The 26,455-nt window shown below is 39.3% G+C and overlaps 2 protein-coding genes across 10 annotated transcripts; both read left to right on the top strand.

Annotated features, from left to right (window-relative positions):
- The first annotated feature begins 296 nt into the window (after positions 1–296).
- Positions 297–22,205, top strand: cep170ba (centrosomal protein 170Ba). Of its 8 annotated transcripts, none has more exons than XM_076977937.1 (19): positions 297–489; positions 1,728–1,861; positions 3,908–3,997; positions 5,294–5,374; positions 5,818–5,874; positions 6,036–6,174; positions 8,574–8,687; positions 9,965–10,450; positions 10,733–11,592; positions 13,005–13,181; positions 13,945–14,071; positions 14,158–15,780; positions 16,405–16,639; positions 16,809–16,941; positions 17,421–17,549; positions 17,676–17,764; positions 18,050–18,143; positions 18,220–18,271; positions 20,161–22,205. In XM_076977937.1, the coding sequence occupies exons 2-19, from the start codon at positions 1,757–1,759 to the stop codon at positions 20,361–20,363; spliced, it is 4,794 nt and encodes a 1,597-aa protein (XP_076834052.1). In that variant the 5' UTR covers positions 297–489; positions 1,728–1,756; the 3' UTR covers positions 20,364–22,205. The 8 variants fall into 8 exon arrangements, with proteins under 8 accessions (XP_076834052.1, XP_076834057.1, XP_076834055.1 ...); XM_076977942.1 differs by lacking the exon at positions 297–489 and adding an exon at positions 498–757 and having other exon boundaries at positions 10,991–11,592; XM_076977940.1 differs by lacking the exon at positions 297–489 and adding an exon at positions 498–757 and having other exon boundaries at positions 10,844–11,592.
- Positions 22,206–22,666: 461 nt separating this feature from the next.
- On the top strand, positions 22,667–26,421 carry pld4 (phospholipase D family member 4). 2 transcript variants are annotated; one of them, XM_076977943.1, is made up of 11 exons: positions 22,667–22,785; positions 22,915–22,999; positions 23,100–23,266; positions 23,498–23,681; positions 24,017–24,137; positions 24,237–24,364; positions 24,462–24,662; positions 25,118–25,257; positions 25,334–25,499; positions 25,743–25,839; positions 25,920–26,421. In XM_076977943.1, exons 1-11 carry the CDS (start codon positions 22,733–22,735, stop codon positions 26,123–26,125), a joined length of 1,548 nt encoding a protein of 515 aa, XP_076834058.1. In that variant the 5' UTR covers positions 22,667–22,732; the 3' UTR covers positions 26,126–26,421. The 2 variants fall into 2 exon arrangements, with proteins under 2 accessions (XP_076834058.1, XP_076834059.1); XM_076977944.1 differs by lacking the exon at positions 24,462–24,662.
- The last annotated feature ends 34 nt before the right edge of the window (positions 26,422–26,455 follow it).

Below are 26,455 nucleotides of genomic sequence, written 5' to 3'. Positions count from 1 at the left end.
TGACTGCTAATGGTCATCAATGGGCTACCAACAGCACTTGATACTGGAGCCACTTGTCCTATTAAAATATTAGTTTCGATAAGTAGGCTACGTATTTTAATTGTATTTTTTTTTATAATGTAGACCTGGTTTATACAATTATAACATATATGGGGTATATTTAACCCCACAAACACCCGTGAATGTATTGTACTGGTACAGGTCCCCCTCTAGTGGTATTATTAGAAAAGTAACAGTTAAATTCACAATGAGCTACAACTAAGAAAAAAAGTTATTATGATTTGATGTGTCAACATGGACGTTTATTAATTACACCATCATCACATATAGATCCAGCTAAACACGTCCTCGTTTTATAACCCTTTGCGGGACGTGGTCCATTTGTAATGTTTTGATCTCGTTTTTCCTGTTTTGAGCTCGGTCAGGTAGGCGACGTCGCTCCAGCGGGGCTGAGAGGCCGAACCGGAGGCTGGTGTGTGAGGAATAAGGGTGTGTTGGTTCACCTGTACGACACTAGCCGTTTGTACGTGACATTTCAAGCGAAGTGGCCTTGCTCGGGAGAAAACACGGCTCGGTCTCTCGGCTGTAGGCAGTAAAGTTATAGTGTATGTGTGTGTGAAGCGGGCGGGTAGGTGGACAACTATCCCCACTGCCGTTTTTGGACCATGAAGTTTGGGAATGTCAAAGTCGAGCTCGTTTCGGACTTGGGGAACATTTGCTAGCTAGCTAGGTTTGGGTTTCACTGTTCTTTACCTGGGTAAGTGTGTGGTCTGATATGTTTAATAACTATTTTAAACATTAAATATATACTTGAGAGGATGTCGAAGTGAGAACGTTCTTGGCTCAGTATTAATATTTACATTTTCATCCTATAGCTAGTGGTTAGCTAGCTAGCTAAGCCAGTCCCTTAAAGACAGTGTAACTTCACTTTAAAGACTGCCGTCTTTCGCGCAAAATGTAATTTAAATTCACGAATGTTAAAACTAGTACAGTGGTATATTTTATTTCTGTTTTAAACACGTTGTCCCGAGGAAAGGCTGCGAGGTTCGTCTTGTACGAACTTCCTCAGCCGGATGGATTTAAAGCGAGTCGTTAGTTAGCCGGGCAGCTAACTGGTTAATCAAACGAAACCAGGATCCTCGCGGCGGCACGAGTCTCGTAGCTGACGGTTGTTTAGGAAGACCCGTGTTAACAAACTCGTGTTAACAACCCCCTGAAACGGCCTCTTTTTCCACATGAAGTGGGCCAGTTAAGTCGGTTATCTCCGTGTTCGACCACTGATAAAGTCATGGTGCAACTTCAGTGTTTTGTGAAAGGCGTAAACTAGTTGGGTGACTGCGTAGCACACTTAAGCTTAAATGAGGGTTTTTTATTGTCACGTTTATTTGTATATCGGAGTGTTTTTGGGAGCTATGTTGATTCCTTAGCTAGTTGGCAGTATATGAGATTTGAATTGAGATTAAGATGCGGTTTTGATATAGTAACTTCTTTAAAATGCACATACGTATAACTTAAGCTATAAGTTAAGTTACTTAAGTTAACTGGACATAAAATTCAGTCGTTTACATGGTGTTTACATGGACAGACCTCTCCTAACGCCTTAATCTAAACATCATCGGTGAATCATACTTTATTGGTGGTCTTGGTTTTAAAGTTGGTGTTTGATTGTATCTCATTCTATTCTGGTATGTGAAGACTTCGTCTAACACTTATTTATTTATCATAAGGATGCTAAATCGAGTTTGAGAGAGCCAGGATGAGTGTAACGTCGTGGTTCCTGGTGAGCAGCTCGGGCACACGCCACCGTCTGCCCAGGGAGATGATTTTTGTTGGCCGGGAGGACTGTGAGCTGATGCTGCAGGTGAGAGCATCCTATACACACCTGTCTGCAAATACACATTCTTGGAGGAAAGAGTGAATATCTGAACTCCAAACTGCGTCTGTCCAAAAGAAAGTTTCAATGGGTCAAGGGATGTTTCTTTAGAATAGCTTGAAATACTAGGGACTTGCACCTTACAACCCTCCTCAGTGATAGGAGGGATATGATTTCTTGGTTGTTCTATGTCATGTCAGATGGCCTTGGTAGCTGTCAGAACTCATCACGTATCTCTCAACCAGTTTGTTGTTGTGGTTGTTTTCTGTACTGCATCAGATTGCAAATATGAATAATGCATGTATAATGCAGCAACAGCAGAACAAAAACACTACTAGTTTGTTCTTGCTTCCTTACATTTATTTTTCTTTGTGTCCAGTTAATTTTTGAATGTGGAAATTCTGAAATAGATTTCACATTGCCTTATGCAGTGGCTTCAAAAAAAGTTTAAACCAATATATTGGACTACTAATCTACACAGTTATCTGCAAGTTATTTATGGCATAAAATATGAAAATAATATTACATACATTTTCTCTGCTTAAATTGATTATTATGTCTCTGGTGATTTGATGGGTTGATAGGAAATATTCCTATTTACTTTGAGGCAAAATACACAAACATCTTGGAGCAAGCTTTATTCCATTATAGTGCTTTTATAAATGATTACAAATTGCAGCTGCCACCACTTTCCATCTCGGCATCTCTCCAGAGCCAGGGCCTGATGGCAGCCTCTCTCTCTCTCTCTCCTCATGCTCCCTATCTATTCACACTACTGGAAAAAGAACCCTGTCCTTAAAACTGTTTATTCGTTTTGCTTTGGCCTGTGGTTATTTTAGAATGCCTCACTCTCCACAGTGGTTAGCTCAACTCAAAAGCTCATCCTGTCTACATTCATGCCCAAACCTCAGCCTCTCCCATTTTTTTTCAAAAGGAACAAGCCTATGCTCTCTGTAAAATGCTCATCTTTCTGCTTAGGCATGCACTGGTTTTTCCCCTGTTGTGGCTGCTGGCCACAGGCTTTTGGTTGTGCTAAAACCATGTCAACACGTTAAACAATTGCATCAGAAACTAATAGCAACTGTGGTTTGGAGACTTGTAACTTGAGTCTGTCATTTTCTTTTAGTGACAGGTTGGTCAGCTGAGTCTCAAATGACCTTCAAATGAGGCCTGTTTAAACTGTGATGGTGCTTGTAGAGCTCGTGTTGCTTACAGGCTGCCTGTGCTGTTGCTTACAGGCTGCCTGTGCTGTTGCTTACAGGCTGCCTGTGCTGTTGCTGGTACTAGTGCGCCTGTCTAACAGTATACTAACTCCCGGGTATAAACACATTTCCTCAGCAAGTGTGCGGATGGTCTAGAACAGCAGCATCTTTCATTAGGAACGTGCTGCTTCCTGCTAGACACATAGCGAAACATCCTAATTGCAGATTGTAGTCACTTTAGTCCTTGTTATTCCAGCCGTGTAATTCCACAAATTAGGAAAGCAATTAGATAAAACTGTGCACAAACTGAGGGAGAAGATGAACACTGAAGTGTTTGAAGCCACGCCTGTACTTGCCTTGTTAAGCACTGTGCGCTGACGGGCTCATTGAGCAGACCGTTGTGGAGGGACGTTCAAGCATTCTGGCTTCAGACATGTCGTTGCTCTGATGAGCACTAACGAGGCTGCAAATGGATCTGGCACCAGGGTACAGTACTCTGCCTTTGATGAGTGGCAGATAAGGCCAGTGCTGATAAAGACCCACATAAAGCCCCTCTATAATTACACTTTCCTCTGGACATTTGCTGATAACCTTATCTTCGTCGCAGTTGCCTTGGCCGGTGTGTTTTGAATATACTGTACTTCTTGTTCTGTAATAGTTTGGCAGTTCTGATGTAGTTCTCCTTGGTTATACTTCCTTTAGATGGGTCATGGGATGGTTTGCTGGCTGTAATTAATGGGGTTCTACATTCTTGTGGCTGGTCTTGTGGTTGGGAGATTGGTTTCAAGATATTGTTAATCTTCTGTGATTTTCCCCCCTCCCACCCCCCAAGTCTCGCAGTGTGGACAAACAGCATGCAGTGATCAACTATGACCCTGCCACAGACGAACACCTCGTCAAAGATCTGGGCAGCCTTAATGGGGTGAGTTCATAGCTGCTCTTCTAATTAATTAGGAAATGTGTAATACTTTACACACTTTGTGGTATGGAGCCAAATGTTTGAATGTTTTAAGATTGTATAGGTCAAAAATTTAATTGCATGAGATTCTCAGCTCCCACCCCAAAACGAACAGCAACAAAACACTTCATATGCGGAACACTTTTAAACAGTCTTTATATTTCTGACTGATTTTATAAATGTAAATATTGGATATTTTGTCACATTTATATTTCAGTTCTGATTTACTATATGCATGTAAGTCATTTGAGGATAGTTTATAGTCATAGTACACAGACTAAGGTTTTGTCCAAGCATGCAGAGTGCCTGTTTGAATCTCCGCCTAAAGCCAATATTGGGAGGAGTGACTCCTAACAAGCATGGAGGAGTGAATGTTCTACTGCTTGCAGTCTTTGCTCTTCCTGTCCCCCAAGCGTGAAGCCTTAATGTTCACACAGCATTAGAGCATAAGCAGCATGGAGTAAAAGAAGTCCTGTGAGCAGGGTTTGAAACTGCTCACAACATATCGGAAGTGTTCAGTTTCATTCTTGTAGGCATTCTTGTAAGACTTAAAGGAGTTATTTTGTTACACCAGTAGCAGGCCATCATTCACCAGTGGCATCAGCCGGAAAAAATAATTTAACCCTTTCTTCTCTTCCTTGTTCTTTCTTTGAAATAAAGACTTCGAGAAAGCTATTAATCTCAAAGAGGATTGTTAAGCTCCTATTGCAACAAAGTTCACCAGTGTAGTCTTGGTGCTAAGAGTTTCACAGTGTGTGCTTGTTGGCCACTGTGTGAGAGCGGACTTTTTGGCATTTGGGCATCTTTCCTTCTCTCAGGTGTATGTAGTTTCTGTGTCCTCCCGCACCCAGATTCCTATATTCCTGGCACAAGATTATTGATGTTTTAACATTCAGGCCATGGTTTTAACTTTCACTAGTTGCCAGCTGTACCTTTTACTAATCTCCACACACCCAACTTAATATGGTTAAATACTGCTCATGTTCCATTATTTTTCATTACTTCACTTCCCCTTACAAATCTGTGCACCAGATGTCCAGACATGCACAAATGACCTGTTAATAATTATTTGTTGTGCTTTTAACTGGCCTGGCCTTAAGATGCTGGCTGTTGGGAATTATTTTATGTTACAGAGCGTGTTTTATGGCATTCTATTTGCTATGTAAGTTTGAGACTGTGGTGACCTAAAATTAACCTGGCGGTGTTTACTGAACAGCCTTTTGCATGTGTTATCTTTCGTTTGCCATTGTGCCTTTACAGACCTTTGTGAACGACCTGCGCATTCCTGACCAGACCTACATTACCCTGAAACTCTCTGATGTCGTTCGCTTTGGATACGATATCCTTCTCCATGCTGGATGACACAGCTATACCAACACACACAAAAAAAACTGCACAATGCTAATCCTGTGCTTTTGAGTCAGGGGTTTGAGATTGGCAGTGTTAAGCTGAAAATCTCCTGCAGACTAACTGGGGAGGGGGAGAGAAACAATTGTATATGCAAGAAATTCTGTTTAGGCAATGGCAAGAGAAGCAGTTTTCTTGTTTATGAGACAGATTTCCCAGGAAGCATGCTGCTGTTTACATGGGTCAGTAGAAAGTTACACAAGACTCAGCAGTATAGATGTAATGGTATGAACAATGTGGAGGGGGATGGGACACCATTGTGGGGCGCTGAATATATTTGTGCCATCTTTATGATGATCTGATGCAATACTTTAGCCCTGAGTCATTTTGCATACTTCCCATGATGTCATCGAATTAGATCTTAACTCTCATTACATTCTCACGTTTACATCATGGAGCGCAGTCAACACAAAGTTCCAGAAGAAGCCCTCAAGGTACGTGTGTGATTTATTGATCTTTATTGATGTCTGTGGAAGTCTGGCTCACTTGCTTTATTAATGACTGACTAGTTCACATGTCTGTGTGTGTGTGTTTTAACATTGATTTGGATCTCACATGCTCACACCTGCTGTTTTGTGTTTCTTGGTGGGGGCAGCATGAAAAGTACACCAGTCAGCTGCAGATGGGGGTGAAGGCTCAGGAGAGCGGGACAAGTGAGCAGGCAGAGGAGAAGAGTTCTTCCACAGACTTGCCTCACTCCAAGCTGGACAAGGGCGAGCGCAAGGCCCCTGCTGGTAATGCGTAGGGCCCTACACGGGGCTGCTAATCAAAGCTCTTGACTATTTTGTGTTACCATTGTAAACAATGTCTTAATAGGTCATTTTTTATCTTCTTGTCAAACATGCATGATGAAACTTTAGTCCCCTAAAAGTTGTGATTCTTCATAGTTTGCTTCGTTATTTGCTTTTGTCTGCCCTAATATGACCTTTGCTCCTTTGAGAGTGTTATCCTGAACTTTATTTGAATGTGGCAGGCTGTGAGGTATTTGCTCAATAGGTTCAATACGCAACATATGTTAACCTGAAGGTGAAGGCTGGTCTCGGGGTGAGTTGGAGGGTGGTGAATGTCACATTCTTCCCCGTTGAGGAGTTGCTTGCCAGTGCCTCATGGAGGACATGGATTGGGCCTTGTGAGCGTCCTGTCCTGATTAGGGGAGATGGTTACTGTTGATCTGTCATGACTGATGGACATGATGACACTGCAGGCGACCTCAGTCTCTGATGCTACTAGCTTGTGATTGGATGGGATTAGCAACTCTGTTGTAGTTCACTAGTTAAAGACCTTCTTCTGGAGAGCTGTACACCTTTAGAAACTGCAACGTATACATTTGAGAGTGGTGATATTGGACTGCATCTGAAAGGATGTTCTTAAAATTCATTTCGTAATCCTTGTATTCATGAGAAACTGACATTTTTCTTATACTAATATAAATCTTTTAAATTCAATATATGATATTTTAAACTACCATGAACCATCTGGTAGTGCTTGACAAAGGTCCAATGCTGGTGAACTTGAAATAATTCTCTTTTAAGAGCTCGTTAGCAGTTATGAGATCTGTAGTACCAGTAAGATGATCACAGCTCTGCTAATGTTGAATTATGCTCTCTTCATGCTGATGTTATTTGGCACAGCTACAGTTTCATCAAACGTGACAAAAGAACAAAAACATCATTGATAAAATACCAAAACAGTTTTAAAAAACTAGAGAAGAGATTAACATTTTGTATTGTAAAATGTAAAGATAAGCATGGAGGAGACAAATATTGATGCAGAGCTGTGCAATAATGTGTTTAGTCTGTCTAGAGAGGCTTGAGTTTGTTTTATGTTCAACATATGCAAAAGTAACCATAGCTTAGGAGTCTGAGATCAGTGGAAATACTAAAATGGCCCAAGTTTGAAACCATCTTAATATAGTGTTAAGATTTGGGGCATTTTTCAATGAGGAGTACAGGAGGTAGTGTGCATCTTACATACACATTGGTTTCCTGCCATCATCTGTATCCTTCCTTCCTCTTAACCATCTTAACCTCTTAACCATACCCATTTATGTTCTCTTATTTAAGGGTCTTACACCTGAGCCTTGCGTTCAGGCTAGTGTGGGTTGCAGTGTGCAGTTTGTTTAACCTACGTTTAGCAGCTGACTTTAAGGAATTGTTGAACCCATGTGTTTAACTATTCCAGTTCACACACATAATTTTGTGCCTCTACATAAGCAAAAACTGTGTGTGCAAGTTATTCACTTCTAAATGACAGCATCACTGTTTTGCTGCTTTCTTGGCTTGACATCTCCCATGTTTATGAACCTCTGTTGTATCTGAAGATGAGCAGAAACAAAGAGAATCTAATGGATGTTTTAAGCTTAGTGTTGTTGGCATATTACTATGGCTGGTGGATAGCTCAGGCTATATGTATGTGCCACCTCTACCATTTGAAGAGTCTTTCAAAGCATTGTGGCAGGCGAGGCCGGGAGTTGTGCAGTCAATTTTGCACTCGTGTAACAACTGTACTATGCATCTCTGACACACCACACACCGGCTTTTTACAAAGCTGGCCGGCTAACTGTCATAATGAAGCAAAGCAGAGATGGATACTGTCTTCCTGTAGCTAGGTAGAGTAGGGTGATGTTGGAACTTGGATCTCATTTATATGTCTTATGTAGTTTATCTTTTTTGCTGCCTTTTGTTAATGTGTTTCCTCACTTTGCATGAAAATACAGTTGTTGCTGACATGGGTAAATTTTATTATGCTATTTCCCCAGCAGAATAGTAAATATGGGTTGTGGCATTCTTGCTGTCTTTGCAGGCCTGCAATCTTCATTCATGAACCATTCCTGTAGCTTTGAGGATCATCACTTTTTTCACTTATTTAGTGTGGCAATAAAATTATTGAGGAAAAAAGACTGATGCATTCAAAACTCAGACAGCATTTGTGCTGGCACAAGCTAATACTAGTTTAGGCAAGGGCTTCCATCTGATTTACCATGACAAATAAAATACGTTTTTTTTTAGCACTTACTGCTAATCTCCTAACATCACGGTGTTACTAAAAAATAAGCCGTTGTTCAACAATCCCATTAATTCTATCTATTTTTCGCTTGCTTTCAATCTTGCCCTCTCTCTTACTCTTAATCCAGATCCCCCTCTGTCAAAGCCTACTCCCCTGTATGGCCAGCCGTCATGGTGGGGTGATGTTGATGAGGAGAATACAGACCAGCAAAGTGTACCAAATGACCATGGCAATAGTGAAGGTAGGTAATATTTTGATGTTTCCAACCATGCTCACACCTCTGCTGATTTTTGGTGCATTTTGGTTTGCCTGCTAAAAGCAGTCACATGAAAGTTCATGAACTGTGAAATTGTTTGTGAAAAGAAAAGCTCATAGGATGGGCACTGTTTTGTAGAGCAGCTAAACAAGAGCGTCAACCCAAAGAGATAGAAGAGATGGGGATTTTCAGGAAAATATTCAATTCTAGCAACAATCCCAACATACTTTATGCTATTTGAATCACCTGTTAAAAGTACAGAAATAAATTGGACATTATTTTTTATTTGATGAGATTCATGTCCTTCACAAATGGTGCCACAAATGCTACTGTGGGAAATGTATGTGCTTCATCTCCTGTTGTAAATTGTAAGCTGAATTTTGTTTGCGTCTTTCAGTTAAAGCAAAAACATGGCCTCTTGTAGAAACACCTGGAATAGAATAGAATAGAATAAAACTTTATTGTTCTGCCGAAGCAGAAAATTTTTCTTTGGTTTCACCACCATACAACCCAGCAACACCACAACCAAAGTAATAACGATAATCATAAGTACATAAAAACATAAAAACATACACAAACCTTAGAACAAATTAGTGTGAGTTGTTAATCTGTTTGATAGCATTAGGAACAAATGCTCCTTTATAGATCTTTTTTTTCACCAGAGGCATTCTATAACGCCGGCCTGAGGGGAGCACCTCAAACGCAGTATGAAGAGGATGTGTGGGGTCCCTAGTTATTGCTACAGCTTTTCTAGACAAAGCTCTACTATAAAGGACGTCTAGTGACTTTTGTTGCTGGCCAATTATTTTCCCTGCTATCTTGATCGTTCTGGTCAATTTACTTTTATTTAGTTCTGTCAAATGTCCGTACCAGACTGAAATATTGAACACCAGAATGCTCTCTATCAAACTCACATATACCTTACAGAGAATTTTACTCTCAACCCCAAACTCCTTCAATTTCCTAATTAGGTATAATCTCTGACTGGCTTTCTTGCATACACTGTCAACATGATCTGCGAAACTCAGCTGATGATCCAGTTGTATTCCCAAATACCTGAAACACTTCACCCTCTCCACTGATTGGTTACACAGTATAAGTGGTGGAAGAGAGTTTGTGTGATGTAAAATAAGCTCCTTTGTTCCTTTGAATAGGTTAACATGTCTGCCCACTCACTCCTTGAGGATGACATTTTTGTGCAAATGGGTATCAGATTTACCATATTAATGTAGATTTATTTATATTTTGTGCTACTGTCGCAGAAAACCAGAAAGAAGACTCTAGACATGATGTCAGTAGGTCATCCTGTGAGCGTCAAAATGGCCAAGACAGGTCTATTTACTCATATCAACGGGATGTGAATTACCTTGAGATTCCTGCCATGGAGTTGCAGTCAAAGACAAAAACTGCAGCATCAGATGTCCAAGTGATCCCCACAAAGGACACAAACAGTAGACCTCCTTCTACACCCCCTGTAGTGCAGAGTCACGCATCTTTCACCATTGAGTTTGATGACTGCACTCCTGGAAAGATGAAGATCAAAGACCATGTTACGAAGTTTTCCTTCCGCCAACGCAAAACTCCCAGCAAGGACTCTATTGGAACACCAACAGAAGTGATGTCAGCACAGAGCAAAGTTGCTGATTGGCTGGTACAGAGCAATTCAAGTATGATGAAGAGAGCATCTCAGACAGAAGATCTTTACAAAACGAAGAGTGATCATTCCATGCACAAAGAGAGTCTAAAAGGTAAGAGTGCTAAAAGTTTAGTGTCTTTGTGTATCTAACCCTGTATGCTCTAATTAAGAGTGTTTCATGTAGAGCATTAGCGTAAACAGTTTGGATATTGTCCGTCAAAGTCAGTTTTATGTAGTTAAATGTGTTCTTATTGTATGCTAAGAACTAACAAAATAATTTCTGTAGTTTTGCTATCTAGAGCTTCTCATTGTTTTGAGACATACAGGTTGTGGATGGTTCATAACTTTGTCCAAAACAAATTCTGATGTTGCTGTAAAACTTTACTGGTGTTAGATCGACTTCATCATGAGGACAGAACTCAGTCTGAGACTGAAAATTTTGCCTCAAATACTCAAGAGGTTTCCACTTCAGAGTGTTCACCTCCACAACCTTTCACTCCTCCAGAGAGAGGGGAACCTCTTATAAGCTCAACACCATGTTCTCAAAGTCAAGGCAAACTGGACCCTCAGCAAGCTTTTGTCATTGAATTGTTTGATGACAATGCACGAAAGAAGCGCTCTCATTCCTTTACCAATAACATGTCTCCACCAGAGTCCCATGTTGTTCTGAAAGGAAGAATCGAGAAGAAAGGATCACCACTTCCTGGCGAGCAGTCAGCACCATCAACTGCACATAACCCTCCCACTCAACAGTTTTCTGTTCCTCTGAAAACTTCTGATGGTCCCCAGAGAAGTGGCTCTCTAAGAAGGGAGAAGACTGACATTCATGCCAGTACCTCCAATTTTTCTTCTCGCTCAGGTTCTCTGAGAATGTTTGGCAGCATTGGCCGCAAGTCCAAACTGACCCAGGACTTTCAGGCGGAGTTCCTTGGAGTGTCAAAACCCAACTCGTTGGCCACTTGGGAGAAGCATACATCAACATCCTTACCAGCTCCCAGCACACTCTGCATGGTAGAAAAAGATCCTCCAACCACATCTCTGCCCCCAATTCCTTCCATAAATCGGACCCGTGTCTCATCACCACCCCTACAAGAAGTGTCTTCAAAACCTCTGTTCTCACCCACGTCCCCCAATGGCACAGATGCTAAACACCCAAAGGAAGAGGACGATAGCCTCAGTGATGCTGGCACCTACACTATAGAAGCAGAAGGCCCCGATAAGGAGCTGGAGGAAGCACATAACAAAATTGATCAGGTATTTTATTTTTCTTTACTTTGGTAGTCTTAACATTTCATTTTTTTTATTTTATTTTTTATTTTATTTATTTAACCTTTATTTAACCAGAAAAAACCTCATTGAGATTAAAAATCTCTTTTTCAAGAGTGTCCTGGCCAAGACAGGCAGCAGTACATAAAAACAAACAATCATACATAAAGACAATAACAAGTTTTCAATACATCAGAACATAGAATCAAGACAATAAGTCAAATCAATTAATCAGTCAAAACATTTGCAACTAGAAGCATACGCCTCCAAGTTGCTCAACATCCTCTTAAAAGAGCCCAAAGAAACCAGATCTTTAAGTTTCAAGTCTTTTTGTAGCTCATTCCAAGTAAATGGAGCTGCAAACCTAAATGCCTTTTTTCCCAGTTCAGTTCTAACTTTTGGAACAGACAATAAAAAAAGATTCTGGGAGCGTAGATTGTAAGAATCAATACTCCTTTGACTGATATAGGTCAGAAGGTAGGATGGGAGTAGACCTAAAATAGACTTATAAACTAAAATAGACCAATGATATTTTCTACGAGCATATAACGAAGACCATCCAACACGCGCATACAGCATACGATGATGTGTAAGAGATTTAAAATTGGTGATGAACCTCAGAGCTCCGTGATAGACAGTATCCAGAGACTGTAAGCTTTGAGAAGAGGCGTGCATATACAAAACATCACCGTAATCTAATACAGATATAAATGTAGCAGAAACCAGTCTCTTTCTAGATTCAAAAGAGAGACATGATTTTATTCGAAAGATTCATTCATTCATATTCATTAAAGTCCTGTATGGCTTGATGACAAAGAATGTTTTTAAAACTAGATAGAATTTATTTTTAAAGATGCCAGGTCAAATCCAACAGGTAGGTATACTGTTTTTGTTGTTTTGTGATGTTTATTTCCTTAAATAATATGCGTATATGCTTTTCACAAAGATTTGCTTTGTGATTTCTTTAGTACTTTAAGTTTACCACAGTGATTTCTGACGAAAATTGTGAGAGAGCCAATGATTATTCATTATTATGATCAGTATTAAGTCTGATCATAAATACGGATCATAGAACTTGTTTCAGGACCCTTTTCTAAGTGTTAATTTGGAATTCACATTAATAATTATTGTGTGTTGTAGATTTTGGAGATGTGATGCAAAAATATAAATTGTGCCTAGTGTTGCACAGTCTATTAAAATTTTTTTTAAAATTTAGATTTAAATGTTGAGCTCTGCTCTTAATATTTGGCAGCTAGAATTTGATTATCCTGCTGCATGTAGTATTAACTTTTTACACTTCAGAATGACTGACATCTAAGAGAGGCACATGTAATGCTCCACTCAAATCAAGCAAATCTTTTGCAAACTCAGCCCGTTCATGCGTCCTTTGTTCCTGACAGGTGTTTGGTGTACGTGATTGCCCTGAGCGGAGCAGTCAGCCCTCAGCAGCAACAGTGTATAGGCCTGTAGAAGGTGACAGGGAGGGCAAGGATAGCCTTCAACTTAGTGAGAGTAGTCCTGGTCCAGTACTGGGCCAGCATCCAGGTTGTGGTGACCCTGCCAAGGGACCAGCACAGGTAACCTTACACCTGGGTCATAAATATATTTTATGCTCGTGGCATTCAATCTCAAAACATTGTGTCAGTCTGTCTGTCCAGTAACAAGTCCAGTAACTGAATACTGGTTTATTCATCCGGTGCTTCTATGTTTGAAGGGAGCCAAGTATGTTGGTTTTCTATCAGGGTTGCTGCTGCCTTGTCAGTGCTTAACGATTCCAATCAACAGTTCTTAGCTCTTTTGGGACCAGTCAAAATGCCTTAACGGTTCAGATGGTCTCTGAGAGTAGAAGACTGGGCTCCATGCCAGTACCTCTGACTTTTATCAATTCTGATAACATGCATCACAGATCCAAACTGGAACAGGTTGTGGTACATTCAAGAGTTAAGCTCTAAATGTAGTGTAGTGCAGAATGTGAACTACAACATGAAATTATCATCATTTGGTGCTTGGCCCCCATCATTGGTTCTTGGATTGACATAATTAGTCTTTTTTTTCTGTGACCTTCTGAAATCCTTTTTTGGTTTTTGTGGCTCTTTGGTGATGGGTGAGAACTCATTAAAGGGATGTGCATTCCTTTTCTCAAATGTATCTTTTTATATATAGTGTATTAACATTGAATCTAAAGCAATCTTGTTTGATCAAGTCTTTGATGCAAAACTAATAATTAGGTCTGTATAACATTTATGAAATCAGGTTATTTTAAGATGAATTAAACGTGTTAATCAGTTAAAGCGACCTAATGCATGCAGCTCTTTGTTTTCTCTTTCTGTTTCATTACAGGAGTCAGTGGCTTTGGCAACTGTGGGACCCAGGTGGGTTTCCCACTGGACTGGTTTGGCTGACAGCTATTCCGACTCCAGTTCACTGTCGGGAACCTTGGATATACCGACAAAGATAGATCAACGAGGTAGTAATAAGATCCTTTATGTATTCATGAATTTCTATACTTCATTTATATCAGTCCTGAACATAATTTTTAACCCTACACTTCAGCAGGTGGACATATTGTGCAGCAGTCTGGCCTTGCTCGAAACCTTGACAGCGCAGAGCTGGATAGTAGCCATAGCTTAAGAACACGTCGGATTTTACCTCAGTTGCCCAATAGAGAAAGACTGGAAACTTCAACACTCAGCATTCACATCCAGTCAGACTCTTGCCCAACTTATGATGGTGAGGAGAGGAACATTGGAGGTTCATGTCCAAAAGAAGGCCTTCAGAACCTTCATGTCCATGATGATCTGGACCCAGATAGTCTGAGTGAGTCAGATGAAGGCTCTATTGTGAATCAAGGTAGACAAATTAGTGATCAAAGAACAAATAAATCCATGTTGGAGATTAAAACACGGACTCCTTCTAAACAAGACCATATATTTACTTCTGGTGAGGCCAAGATCGTAATGGACCAAGATTCCACTCCCAGGTATTCTACGGCTACTATAACTAGACAGTATGGAAGCCAGAAGTATGGCAAGTCCAATTCATCTCCAGAAAAGGATTCTTCTCAGAATGTGGAAAGCTCTGTGCCACTTATCAGGCAAGAGAGCTTTACCAAGGAAAGGTCCAGTGATGACATAAATTTTATGAGATTGCCCCATATTTCAACTCCATTGTCTAGCAATGATTCGAATGCATTCAAAGCTGTGTGCAGTCAAGATACACAATCTTACCTCAAAGAGACCGAGAATGTCCTTGCAACTTTGGAAGCCAAGCTTAAAGTGCAGAAGAATGGCAGTTTGCCACTCACTGTAGAGGACTCGCTTTCTGGGGAATCAGATGTGGACACTTCTAGTACAGTCAGCCAGCGTAGTGGTAGAAATGCTGCCGCATCCATCCCTAAGAAACCAGTAATCCTCAATGAACTCTTGAAAAAGAAAAAAAACTCCAGCCAACAAGCTCAAGAACAAACCTGCTTCCAGTCAACTGGTGATGCTTCGTCTCAGTTCAGCAGGACCGGTTCAGCAGAACATTATAAAGGGGACTCTGCTAAGGACTTTAAGTTGCATCGTAGTTCAGGGAAACGTGGATCTCAGGACTTTGGTAGTGAGTCTCGGAGCTCCACCACACGCCAGTTGCCTGAAACTGTCTCAGACCAGGAGTCCAGCTCTCGACCTGCTCAAAAAAAGTATACAATTTCCCTTCAGAAAGACAAGTCAAGTAAAAGTATCAAAAATACACTGGTCCAAGCACTGTCCCGCTCTCACAGCCTCTCTGCACCAAAACCAACAAGGACCTCCATGCTCCGACGTGGCCGTCTAGAAGAGGCATCTGACAATGATGGTACGGAGGCTAACCATCCATCTCAGAACTCTGATGCCAAACCTTCTTCTAGCAAACCCCATGACAGTAAGAAACTTTCAAGACTGGATATCTTGGCTCTGCCAAGAAAGAGAACAGGCTCCTTTACCACACCCAGTGACACAGAGTCCTCAACAGACAAGACTGGTTTTTCCAACCGCAGCATGGGGTCTGGATTTTCAGTGCGGAAGGCATCAGTGCCTGATCTCAAGACCAGTGCCCAGAGTGCCCAGAGTGCACAGAAGGGTTCAGGGTTAACTGGCAAGCAACCAATCATCCGTGGCCGATCCAGTAGTGCAAAATACCTTAGTAGTACAATGAGTGAGTATGATATCAAAAAGATTCTAATAATTTCATTTTTGAATGTCAAATATTTAGAGTTATGATTTTACCTACTTTTCATCCATATTGTTTGTATTTTGGTGGAAGGTTTTGTGGATTTTTTTAAACATTTGATTTTGTTAATTGATTTCTAATTTATAAATCATGAACATCCAAAATCAAAAAGATCAAAAATCATATTGCTATGTCCCTTGCCTTTATCTATGTTTCTACTCTTAGCAAATTAATATAATCAGTTTCTGCTTAAATTCCTGACCCAATGTCGTGCTTTTAGTTTTGTTTGCACACCTGGGCCAGTGACTCTTACTAGACCAGTGCTTTTACTAGTACTACAATTTACTAATTTAATATATTTCACATACTAATAGACTTTATGGTTACCAGTTAAAGTGCTCAGTTCAGTGGAATGACGTATGACAACTGACTAAGCACTTTGTGATCACTTTAAAGTCTTTAAGTCTTATTTGCCAGTGGGACCTGGTAGTCTGGTGTTTCTGTTTCTTCTCACATGTTTGGTCTGTTCTTTCTCTGTTTGTACCTTTCTTCTCTACTGATTACCCTGGTGCTCCCCAAACTCTTCTCAATACAATCTCCTGGGCCAAGGCTCTAGGAGACATCAAAAAGGCTCTGACTACACCTCCACTTCTGAGGAGGAATACGAGTCTAACCATAGCACCCCTAAACATAAACGCTCCCACCATTCAGGAGCCTTGCATACCTCCAGAACCCAGAATCTGGGTCCAGTGCGGGCTCTGCCCAGAACCAGAGACTCTGAGGAGGAGGGACATGAGCATGATGCCTTTCAAAACTGGACAACTCACAGTGCAGAGATTGCCAGGTAACAGAAGCTGTACAAAATAATCAACAATTGTGACCGGTCAGTTGAGGCAAGTTTACCTGACTGGAGGTTGACATAGACTGCAGAAAAATGTTGTTTGTAAAATACAATTGATAATGTGGTTCTGAGGATGGCATTTAAGAGCATGATGTATTTTATTCTGTGGTAGGCTGAGTCAGGACTTGGCCAAAGATTTAGCCATCCTGGCCAGAGAGATTCATAATGTTGCTGGAGATGAGCCTCAGAGTTCTGCTGCTCCTGATACCACGGAGCTAGTCCCTGCTACACCCGTCAACGACGAGGTAACCATTTCCTGTCTCTTTCTATCATAAACTTGTTTCACCTCAGAAGTTTAGAAGCACAAAAGATTTCTCACTGCATCAGTTTTTTCCTTTTTTGGAACACTCCTTGTGACTCACACTGACTGGTGTGACTGTCACTGGTCAAGATTATAACAGGTAAAACAGGTAAATGGGAAAACCGTTGGTCTTGTAATTTCAAAATATTGGTGCTTATGCAAGCCCCCACATTCACAAGCAAGTTATTGGTCCACTGAAGCATGCTGATATTTTGAAATATAAAATGGAAGCATAGTGTCACACCCCCAGTTTTGGGGGGGATTACCACAAGGAAAGCATAAACACCAGCTGGGCAACCTACATTTAAGGATATGAAACTTATGTTTCTGTAGTTTAACCCCTAGTTGAATGCCAAATATGTAAAAAATTTGCAATTAGAGTGAACCTAAGACTGCTGGTTATTGTGATTATTTTTCTTGCAGTTAGAGCATCAGATTCTTGAGTCCAGCCCAAACCATCCCAAGATTGCACAAAGCTCAGTTGGGTCTATGAACTCTGATCAAACTATAACTGATCAAGGCTTCAAACAACACAATTGGAGCCAGGAACAGGTAATAAGCCTCATTCTGATTCCCCCTCTCTCTATTTCTCCTTCACATTTGCTCATTCTCTACATAATATAATTCTTCACATTTGCTCATTCTCTACATAATGTCCTTCTTTCTCTCTTGTTTTAGGTTGCTATAAATAATGGAATGCTGAATCCTGTCTCCCAGGTTTCCATGGCTATCCGAGAAAACACAGAGCAGCTGACTGAAAAACTCAAGTGTGTAATTGATGTGTGGATTTTGTGTCGTATAAAGTGTATTGAACCCGCATCAATTGTGTACATCCTGAATAAGGAATTATTTTGTAAAATAGTGATTTAGACCTGTGTGGAACCCAAGTTAATCTCTTATAGGAACTAATATCACAGTATTATCACACTGTCAAAACGGACAAAAAATATGTAAGAAAGAAAATGAAAGATGATTTCATTTTGTGACCATCTGATGATGCTTGTTGTATTTCTTGGTTGTTTGGTAGTCATTCTCATCCTTTATGCTATCAGACTTTTGTTCCATAATAAATCAGATGTGTGGAGAGAGATTGAAGCAGAGGTTAATGCTGCTGATGATTGTCTTCCTCTGGAAAGTCCAAACAAGGTTTGTCCAAGTCTATTTACTTGAATTTAAAGATGGACTTTCCTTCCCTCACTAACTTGCTTTCTCTTGGTTCTAGGAAATAATGTCAATCCTCCGAGAGCTCAAGGGAATTCAGAAGCGATTGGAAGGTCGGTGATTTCAGTTTGTCTGCTCTCTTCCTCTGCTCTACAGAGACATCTCACTTGAACTCATTGCATTAAAGTCATATAAAGGCAATAAATAAATAAATGCAAACAATCTCACTTACCTCAGATGTAGCCAATTAGCCAAGGAAAGTTTGGTTAGTTATTAGTTTTGCACCATAACTAATGAAGCTAGTTTTACTAGAAGGTACACTGAAGAAAAAAATAACTACAAATGCGATCCACACCCACTTGATTCAAATTGGAAGTTGGGTTGGGAACTGGGTCAAAATGGGTAAGCAAACTGATGACTTTCAACTTGATAGTTTAGCTCGGCTGTATTCCTAACCAAATTGCACAGTAGGGGCGAGAACGAGTTTTCAAACCTGTGAATTTCAAATCGTACGTGTTTTTACATGGATGCAGCCACGAAGTCGCCAGGTTTGCTTCATGGAAAATTCATTTTTAGGAACGTAAAGCGTTACCGGAGCGGAGCTCGGAGCGGTCGTTTTCTGCATGGTCCTACTGCTAGATTCGTCGCTATTTAAATATTTCTTTTTAACCGTTAAAACTGCAGAGGACCAAAACCGGCTTTTGAAAAAGTCTCCCCCCCCCCCCCCAAATTACGTCTGTGAGGTTAAATGTACTAAATGTTGGCTTACATTTCAAATATCATGTTTAGCTGAATAAATATGTTATCAACCCCTTTTAATGTACAGTATGTAGACTTACAAATTCATGTTTAACTGAATAAACCGTTGAACACGAGTAGCCTACATTTTATTGAGCATGTTTTTTTCTTCAAGTATCAAAGTAGAACAGCTTTCTCAAGCAGTCATTGATGCATTTTGGAAACAGGAGATGAGCCCCTGGTCTAATGCACCCTCTGTATTAAGAAGCCCTATCTCAAAAACTGACTTTTAGTCATTACTTGGGTAGCATGCATATGAGCCATTTTAATATAGATTAATCTAGATTAATCTAGATTAATTTCAAGATTTCAGTGAGATTCATCTAGATAAAAAAAATGTATCTATGCCCACCCCTAATATATATATATATATATATATATATATATATATATATATATATATATATATATATATATATATATATATATATATATATATAAAATCTCCAGTGCCACATTTCATCAGATGTAAAGACATTGTTAGATTATAAAATTCATACAGCTATTGGAAAACATAGCTGCTGTCATCTTCAGACATTTTCCTCTATGCTTAAGAAATACTGTACGAAGTCCTTTTTCTTATATGTTTTCTGCTTGCTAAAGTTGTGTAATTGGGTGGACAAATTTCTCCCTCATTGCTGTTATTTTCACCATCATGGTTTGTATGTCTAGTAGCTATTTTCCCAGATTTGTAGGATCTTGTCTAATTTATGAATAATTAAATATTAAATTCAGTCTAGTCATGCTGAAGTATACATTGATACATTGTAGGTTTATACTAGTGCTGTCAATTCCAGGTGCCGAGATTAAAAGTCCTCACCAGGATTTTGCTCAGGCTTCCTGGATTGTGTTGATTCCACTAATTTTACCTGGATTGCTAATTAGAAAATCTAGCAAGCTTGAGCAAAATCCTGGTGAGGACTTTTAATCACGGCACCTGGAATTGACAGCACTAGTTTATACACATGTCTGATAAATTGGAATGATATGTTACTCTTGTATTTGACAAGGGAATTTGTTCCACACATTTGCTGTGGTTAAGAATGCAGAAGCCTAAATCTAAGTGATTCTGGCCACCTAAGGTTGTAGCCCTCATTAAATTCAGCCTTAATGAGTTTTTATGACTGTCATGTATATACATGACAAATGTCAGTAATGACGGAATAAATGTCAGTAATGATGTCTTAATTAAAATGTTCTGCAGTTATGAATGCAATCATTGAACCCAGTGGAAAATCAGACCTGATGAAGTCCTTAATGGCAGGAGGCCACTCCGCAACATGGGAGAGAAACATCAGATCTTCTCCAAAGGACTGGAGGCCTCCTTCCTCCCAGCAAGGTGGCGGACCCTCGGCTAGTTGTCGGCGGTTAGGAAGGGAGTCTGATGGGGATAGTGTTGTGGTATGAGTGACTGAATTATGCCACTCTTCCTCCTCTAAACATGTGTATTAAATAGCTCCTTTACACACCCCCATTACATGTCATGTGTACTAAAGGTGCTTGAGACTGTTAGAACAGTTGCCCATGTTGGGACATGCCAAGTTAGTTTACCTGATTAAATGTTATTGCTAGGTTTGACACTGATTGGCCCATTTGCACTCTTTGATATATATATATATATTGCACAAAACAACTTTCACCTGGCACTAATTGATGATCAGTGATTAACTTTCAGAAAAGATGCAGGTATTTTCAGACCTCTGTGAGAGTTGTGCCACATTTAATATAAACTGTGTGATGACACTGTATTTAAGTTGTATCGCCATTGATATTGTTTGGGACAAAACAATGATCAACACATTGAAGTAATATTGAATGTAAATTTGCAGCTTTATTCAGGGTATTTTATATGGTGAGGATTCATTAAAGAATGTATTAAATAGAATGTTATCACCTTCTCATAGTGATATTGGGTTATTTGGGGTTTTTTGACTGTATTGTGTTTTATATCTTCTGATTAGAGTAGAATGCTAGTTTCTGATTTCTCAAATACATCCATGTAACCAGCATCTCTATTCTATTTTGTAATGCCAAATTCTCTCTGTACTGATCTTTGTGACAACAAAAGAAAATCCATACATGCTTGTTCTATGAATATGGCAGTGAACTGACACATGCCTTTTGATGAAATCAAATTTTAATTATATAAGATTTTTTGCGTAATTTTGCAAATATGAAAACCTCAACTTTGTCACCAGCAGTGGTTGTAGTGCTGATGATTTGAAACATTTGTTTCTGTAGTTTATCCCCCAGTTGAAAGCCAAAGATTTAAGAAATTTGCAATTAGTGTGTACCAAAGACTGCTGGTTATTACAGTATGCCCAATCAATCAGCAATTCCAATTTTGTTCATCATTCCCTTTCCCCCATGTCATTTTAACTGTATAACAACAGTGCTGACATGTTAAGTGAGGAAATCAAGTAGAGCCTGCAGGAAGGGGAAAGCACAGAACATTTTAGATTAATGAGAAAACCTTTGCCTCAAATGCCACTTCTAAAGTGTCCAAGTGGCCATCTGCAAGCAGCTCGTGACCATTTTTTATATGCAAATGAATGGAAGTGTAGCTGCTGCCTGTTCTTGTTTTGTCTAATGTAAGATGATTATAAAGACTAAGGGCTGTATGGAAGGCTGTTGGTTTACATTGATGGAGTGGGCCTGGCTGCTCTGGTTTCATTTTCTAATATGGAACCTTTTTCTTTTCCTCTTTCCAGTGAGTGGGAGACATTTCATATATAGAATGTATTGAACAGTTTACGCACTACTTTTTTTGCAGAATAGGTATGTATTCATTTGAGAATACTAATTTATGAAAGTGCTTTCATAGTTTATTAGAGGCTTTTTATGTTCTTGGTACGCAATATTTCTGGGAAAGATGGATGTATACATGTGTTCTTGCAAAAACAATGCTGCTTAAATTTTGGTTTGAATGGTTTCCTTTTGCACATCCACTACTTTGGTAAAAACCTGATTTGCCAAAGGTTGACACTAAATGGTCATAGAATGTTTATGCCTCTCCCACATATGTTCCCCATTTGATTATATAATTCTCAGCTCATGAGACAAAAATGGAAGTAAAGATCCAACAACAAACCTAAAATTAGCTTTTGTAATTTTTCTTTTAATTATTATTCTACTAATGTGTTTTCTTCATGGAAAGTCTGATCTTCACTGTGATGTTACTATTTTTTTCAAGATTGGAATCAGACCATTTTCTATATAGGGTAAATTATATTAAAGGTATTAAAGGGTGTTTGGAGTTGTTTTTTTAATATACGTAATTTTCTAATTACAATACTTATTAAATGTAATTTTTCTTAAGAATGACGTGTGTTTAATAGACTAAATGGTTCACATTCTTTTTGGAGCCCTTCATAAGATTCTTGCTTTTAATGATGCAATAAGTATGTTAGTATTTTTGTAAGGTCTTTATGATACAGTGGTGTACTTGGGAAGGACCCCAGATTTTACATGTCCCTGGCAGTGAAGAAAGGGTCATACACATTTCCTATTGTAGAAGATCATATTATGCTCTAGCTGTGTGCAGTTAAACAGTCTCTTAAAGGTCTGCCTTGGTGCCCATAAACACACATTAACGGTGTTCAACAATCCAGTTAAGAAAGACATCGATCTGTGTTTGATTAAGTCACATGAATATATGTATAGAATTAGAGCATCAGATGTTCGGCTTCCAAGATAAAGGGAACTGAAAACAGGAAGAAGAACTAGTTTGAAGCTATTTGTAAAGGTGTTTGCTTCAAATCTGACTGCTACTGCAGATGGACACACTATGGAAGAAGAGAGATACCAAGTGTACTGCTATCATGCATTCGTAAGTGTACTATGGCATGACATTATTTTGTGTAGAAAGGTAAAATTGACAAAGTAGACAATATGATAGACTTGTGAATGTTTCATACAATTTTAAGGTGAGGTTTTAATGTCATGTCTAATTCTTTAGATCATGCAGACCCACATTTAAAGAGTTCCATGAATTGTCCTCTCCATATAAAAATTTACATGACAATTATGTCTCCAACAAACAGGTAAGGACAGTACCATATTAGACCTCTGTTCATGTTTCAAGAACACCACTTAATTCTGCACTGCTGTGTTACATCTGTGTTGTGACCATGTATTTCACAGGGCTCAAGTGGACTTATGAAGTTTCTACTGATAATGGCATCTTTGACCTTCCTAGGTGGCTTACTTGCCATTGCTTTATTAGAGAACCAGAAAAATGAAGAAAAGATCAATCAAGTTGGAAATACAAATGATCAGCCAGTGCAAAATAATGGTGTTGAAAAGAGCAGGTGATGTAACTTATATTTAGAAAATGCTTTTTACCTATTTACACACCATAACCAATGGGAGAGTAACTGGGTAGAGTAACCCATAGAGCCACCTCTGAAGATGAGTCAGTTTCAGATAACTTTAAGGGTGCACACTTCTTCATAACTGCACTTTGCCAGCTATGATTTGTTGAAAGAGTTCCTGCTTTTACAAACTGTTGAAGATATAACTAGTTATTTCAAAATGAACAGGATTGTTCTCACCGAGAGTATTCCCTTCTGGATGGACTATGGGGCCAATGCTACTTTTGGAATACCTTTGTACAATGCCTGGAAAGATCTTGTTTCTACTGCAACCAGTCAAATTGAAGTTGCATCATTCTACTGGTCTCTTACTGGTGAGGACATTGGTGTTAACTCCTCTACTGATCAACCTGTAAGTATTCACCCCTATTTAAAGTGCTTGTATCTCTTAAGTATATATAAGGCTGATTATACAATTGAACATGCCATGGTATGTTGCATATATTTTAAAAGATCACAAGACTTCTGTTTAAGGGGTTTTAAACAATGGAAGCAAATGTTTCAGTAGCTAATCATACTTATTTCCCATATGAATTATGACTTAATTTGTATGACAGTTTAGGCCACTTTTGTTTTTGTAGTACAGGTGAGGTATTGATAATGCTTTGAATACATATGTTTTTATTGTTTTATTCATTATTGTCAGCCTATTATCAACTGTTAATTCAACTTATGTTTGTGCCTTAGGGTAGAGACATTCTGGAGGAATTAAAAGCCCTGCCAAAGAGAAATGTGTCCGTGAGAGTTGTGACCAGTATACCCTCTTTAGCAACCAACTCAACAGACTTGCAAGCTCTGAAAGAAAATGGTCATGAAGTGTAAACGCTGATCTCACTCATTTATATATGCGACTCCATTGGGTCTATAAGCTTTCAGACAGTTTGATTTTTCATTCTTCTTTTTGTAGGAGTACAAGTACGAAAAGTGAACTTTGGCCATTTGACCAGGGGAGTTCTCCACAGTAAGTTTTGGGTTGTGGACAGGAAACATATCTACATTGGCAGTGCTAACATGGACTGGAGAGCTCTAACCCAGGTACAGACTAGACCAACCCTGACTACTAACCTGATTTCAGTCCTGACTTCTGAAACTAGTTTGAAGCAAATTAACTTGAGGTATTCTTTAATCGGAGGTCAAGGAAATTGGAGTGGTGCTTTACAACTGCACCAGTCTGGCTGTTGACCTTCATAAGGTCTTCCAGTCCTACTGGGTAATGGGTCAGCACCATGCAACAATCCCACAACCTTGGCCCCCCTACTATGACACTTCCATCAATGAAGAGCAGCCCCTTCATGTGAACCTAAGTGGTGTGCCCAGTAGAGTTTACATCTCGGTAATATTGCTTTATGAATGTTTTTAAGAGAATATGGCATTTTATTAAAATACAATTTTATTTCAATGAAAATGCTCAGCATTATTTGAATGTGTCTTTAGCTGCAGGTGGTAAGAGCCAGATGGTTTTCAGGTTTTTTCCACAGTAAAAAATAAACCATGTAATTGGAATACTGAAGTAAAGAATATTTAAATATATCTTGCATAAAAGTTGGGATTGATGTGTGATTGGATCTAAAAGGTTGTAACTGTTAATTGTAAAGTGGCCGTGGGTATGTTGAAAGGAGCTATACAAGTGTGAATCTCATTCATCTTTCCTCTTCCCCATGGATTGGACAAAAGTTTAGGTACTATACATCCAATAAAAAGAAACTGGCCAGCAGCCACTGATGATCAGTGTTTTTCTGGTGTGTAGTTTTCTCTTGTAATTGTTTTTATATATGGCCCCTTACCCAGGGCTCTCCACCTGTCTTCTGTCCGGACTCGCGCACTAAGGACCTGGATGCTATTCTATCAGCAGTCACCCAGGCAGAACAGTTCATTCATATAGCAGTTATGGAGTATTATCCTGCTTCCAAATTCATGCCCCATCACAGGTGAACTGAGGTTTTCTACTGAGATTTTAATGTATGCTTGTTCTTTTTGAAAATCACTATATGCTTGTATGTACAGGTATTGGCCAGTTATTGAAAATGCACTAAAACAAGCAGCTTTTGAGAGGAATGTTGCAGTGCGTCTCCTGGTCAGCTGTGGCCGTGATAGTGACCCCTCTGTGCTGCCCTTCCTCACGTCACTAAGTGCCCTAGATTCTCCATCTAATAATATAAGCATAGAAGTGGTAAGTTGCCAGTTCAGTTCACTTAGTGGTTAGTGCCTTTAGTGGAGGCTTGACCTCAGCTCTCCCTGTATAACAGTTGGAGTGCAAACTAACAGCAGTTTAATGAGGTTTGGGGCAGTCATTTCCAATTGCTTACATGTAATTCTAATATATTAATAGTTATAGTAACCAGAAACAGAATTCTAACATTTTTCAGAGGCAACAATGTAGTGAATGTTAATACTGTATTTCCACTTTCTGCAGAGACTCCATATTGTCCCAGTAGGAAACCAGACAGACATCCCCTATGCCAGAGTAAACCATAATAAATATATGGTCACAGATAAACTGGCATACATAGGTGAGTTATGGATAGAAAGAAGTAAATATAAATGTTCATTTTCCCAGTGCTTATCAATTTTCAACTGGTACTACCCATAGGGACCTCTAATTGGTCTGCTGAATATTTCAACACCACTGCTGGAGTGGGAATTGTGGTTTCCCAGGATGCTTTAAATTCCTCATCATTTGAAGACACGTTCGTGGGCCAGCTGAGTGGTGTGTTCAACCGAGACTGGGGTTCAGAGTTTGCAGTGCCATTTGAAAAATTGCACCATAATCCTGACTGTGCTTTCATCAAGAGATAGATGAAGTGTTCAACACCAGTTGGAAGGGGAAAAATGTTTAATATATTGATTCATGGTATTAAAATCAAACCGAAATAACAAATGTAACATTTTATGCTGTTTGTTATTCTATGGAAATACAGTATACTGTGCCTTTAACATATGCTTTTAACATTTTAAATTATGTTTAGTTGCACATAAATGTCACTAGGTAACTGCAACCTTTTCCATAGTTAAAACTATAACACCATATGAATGATGCTACCTGCTTTGACTAACATGACCAGATCATCTATTAAAGACTGACTCTGAAAGAATTGCATTTTGTATGTATCATGGCAAACTCCAAAG

This window comes from Brachyhypopomus gauderio, chromosome 17 (assembly GCF_052324685.1).
Source record: "Brachyhypopomus gauderio isolate BG-103 chromosome 17, BGAUD_0.2, whole genome shotgun sequence".
Classification (NCBI taxonomy): domain Eukaryota; kingdom Metazoa; phylum Chordata; class Actinopteri; order Gymnotiformes; family Hypopomidae; genus Brachyhypopomus; species Brachyhypopomus gauderio.
This window is presented reverse-complemented; position numbering and strand designations above follow the sequence as displayed.

Bases quoted from the DNA above. Each gene is read 5' to 3' on its own strand.
- cep170ba (XM_076977937.1), top strand. From the start codon at position 1,757: ATGAGTGTAACGTCGTGGTTCCTGGTGAGCAGCTCGGGCACACGCCAC. The intron at 10,451-10,732 runs GTAAGAGTGCTA...TACTGGTGTTAG, and splicing joins GCACAAAGAGAGTCTAAAAG to ATCGACTTCATCATGAGGAC. The intron at 11,593-13,004 runs GTATTTTATTTT...TGTTCCTGACAG, and splicing joins CACATAACAAAATTGATCAG to GTGTTTGGTGTACGTGATTG.
- pld4 (XM_076977943.1), top strand. From the start codon at position 22,733: ATGGACACACTATGGAAGAAGAGAGATACCAAGTGTACTGCTATCATG. The intron at 23,000-23,099 runs GTAAGGACAGTA...TGTATTTCACAG, and splicing joins ATTATGTCTCCAACAAACAG to GGCTCAAGTGGACTTATGAA. The intron at 25,258-25,333 runs GTGAACTGAGGT...TTGTATGTACAG, and splicing joins AAATTCATGCCCCATCACAG to GTATTGGCCAGTTATTGAAA.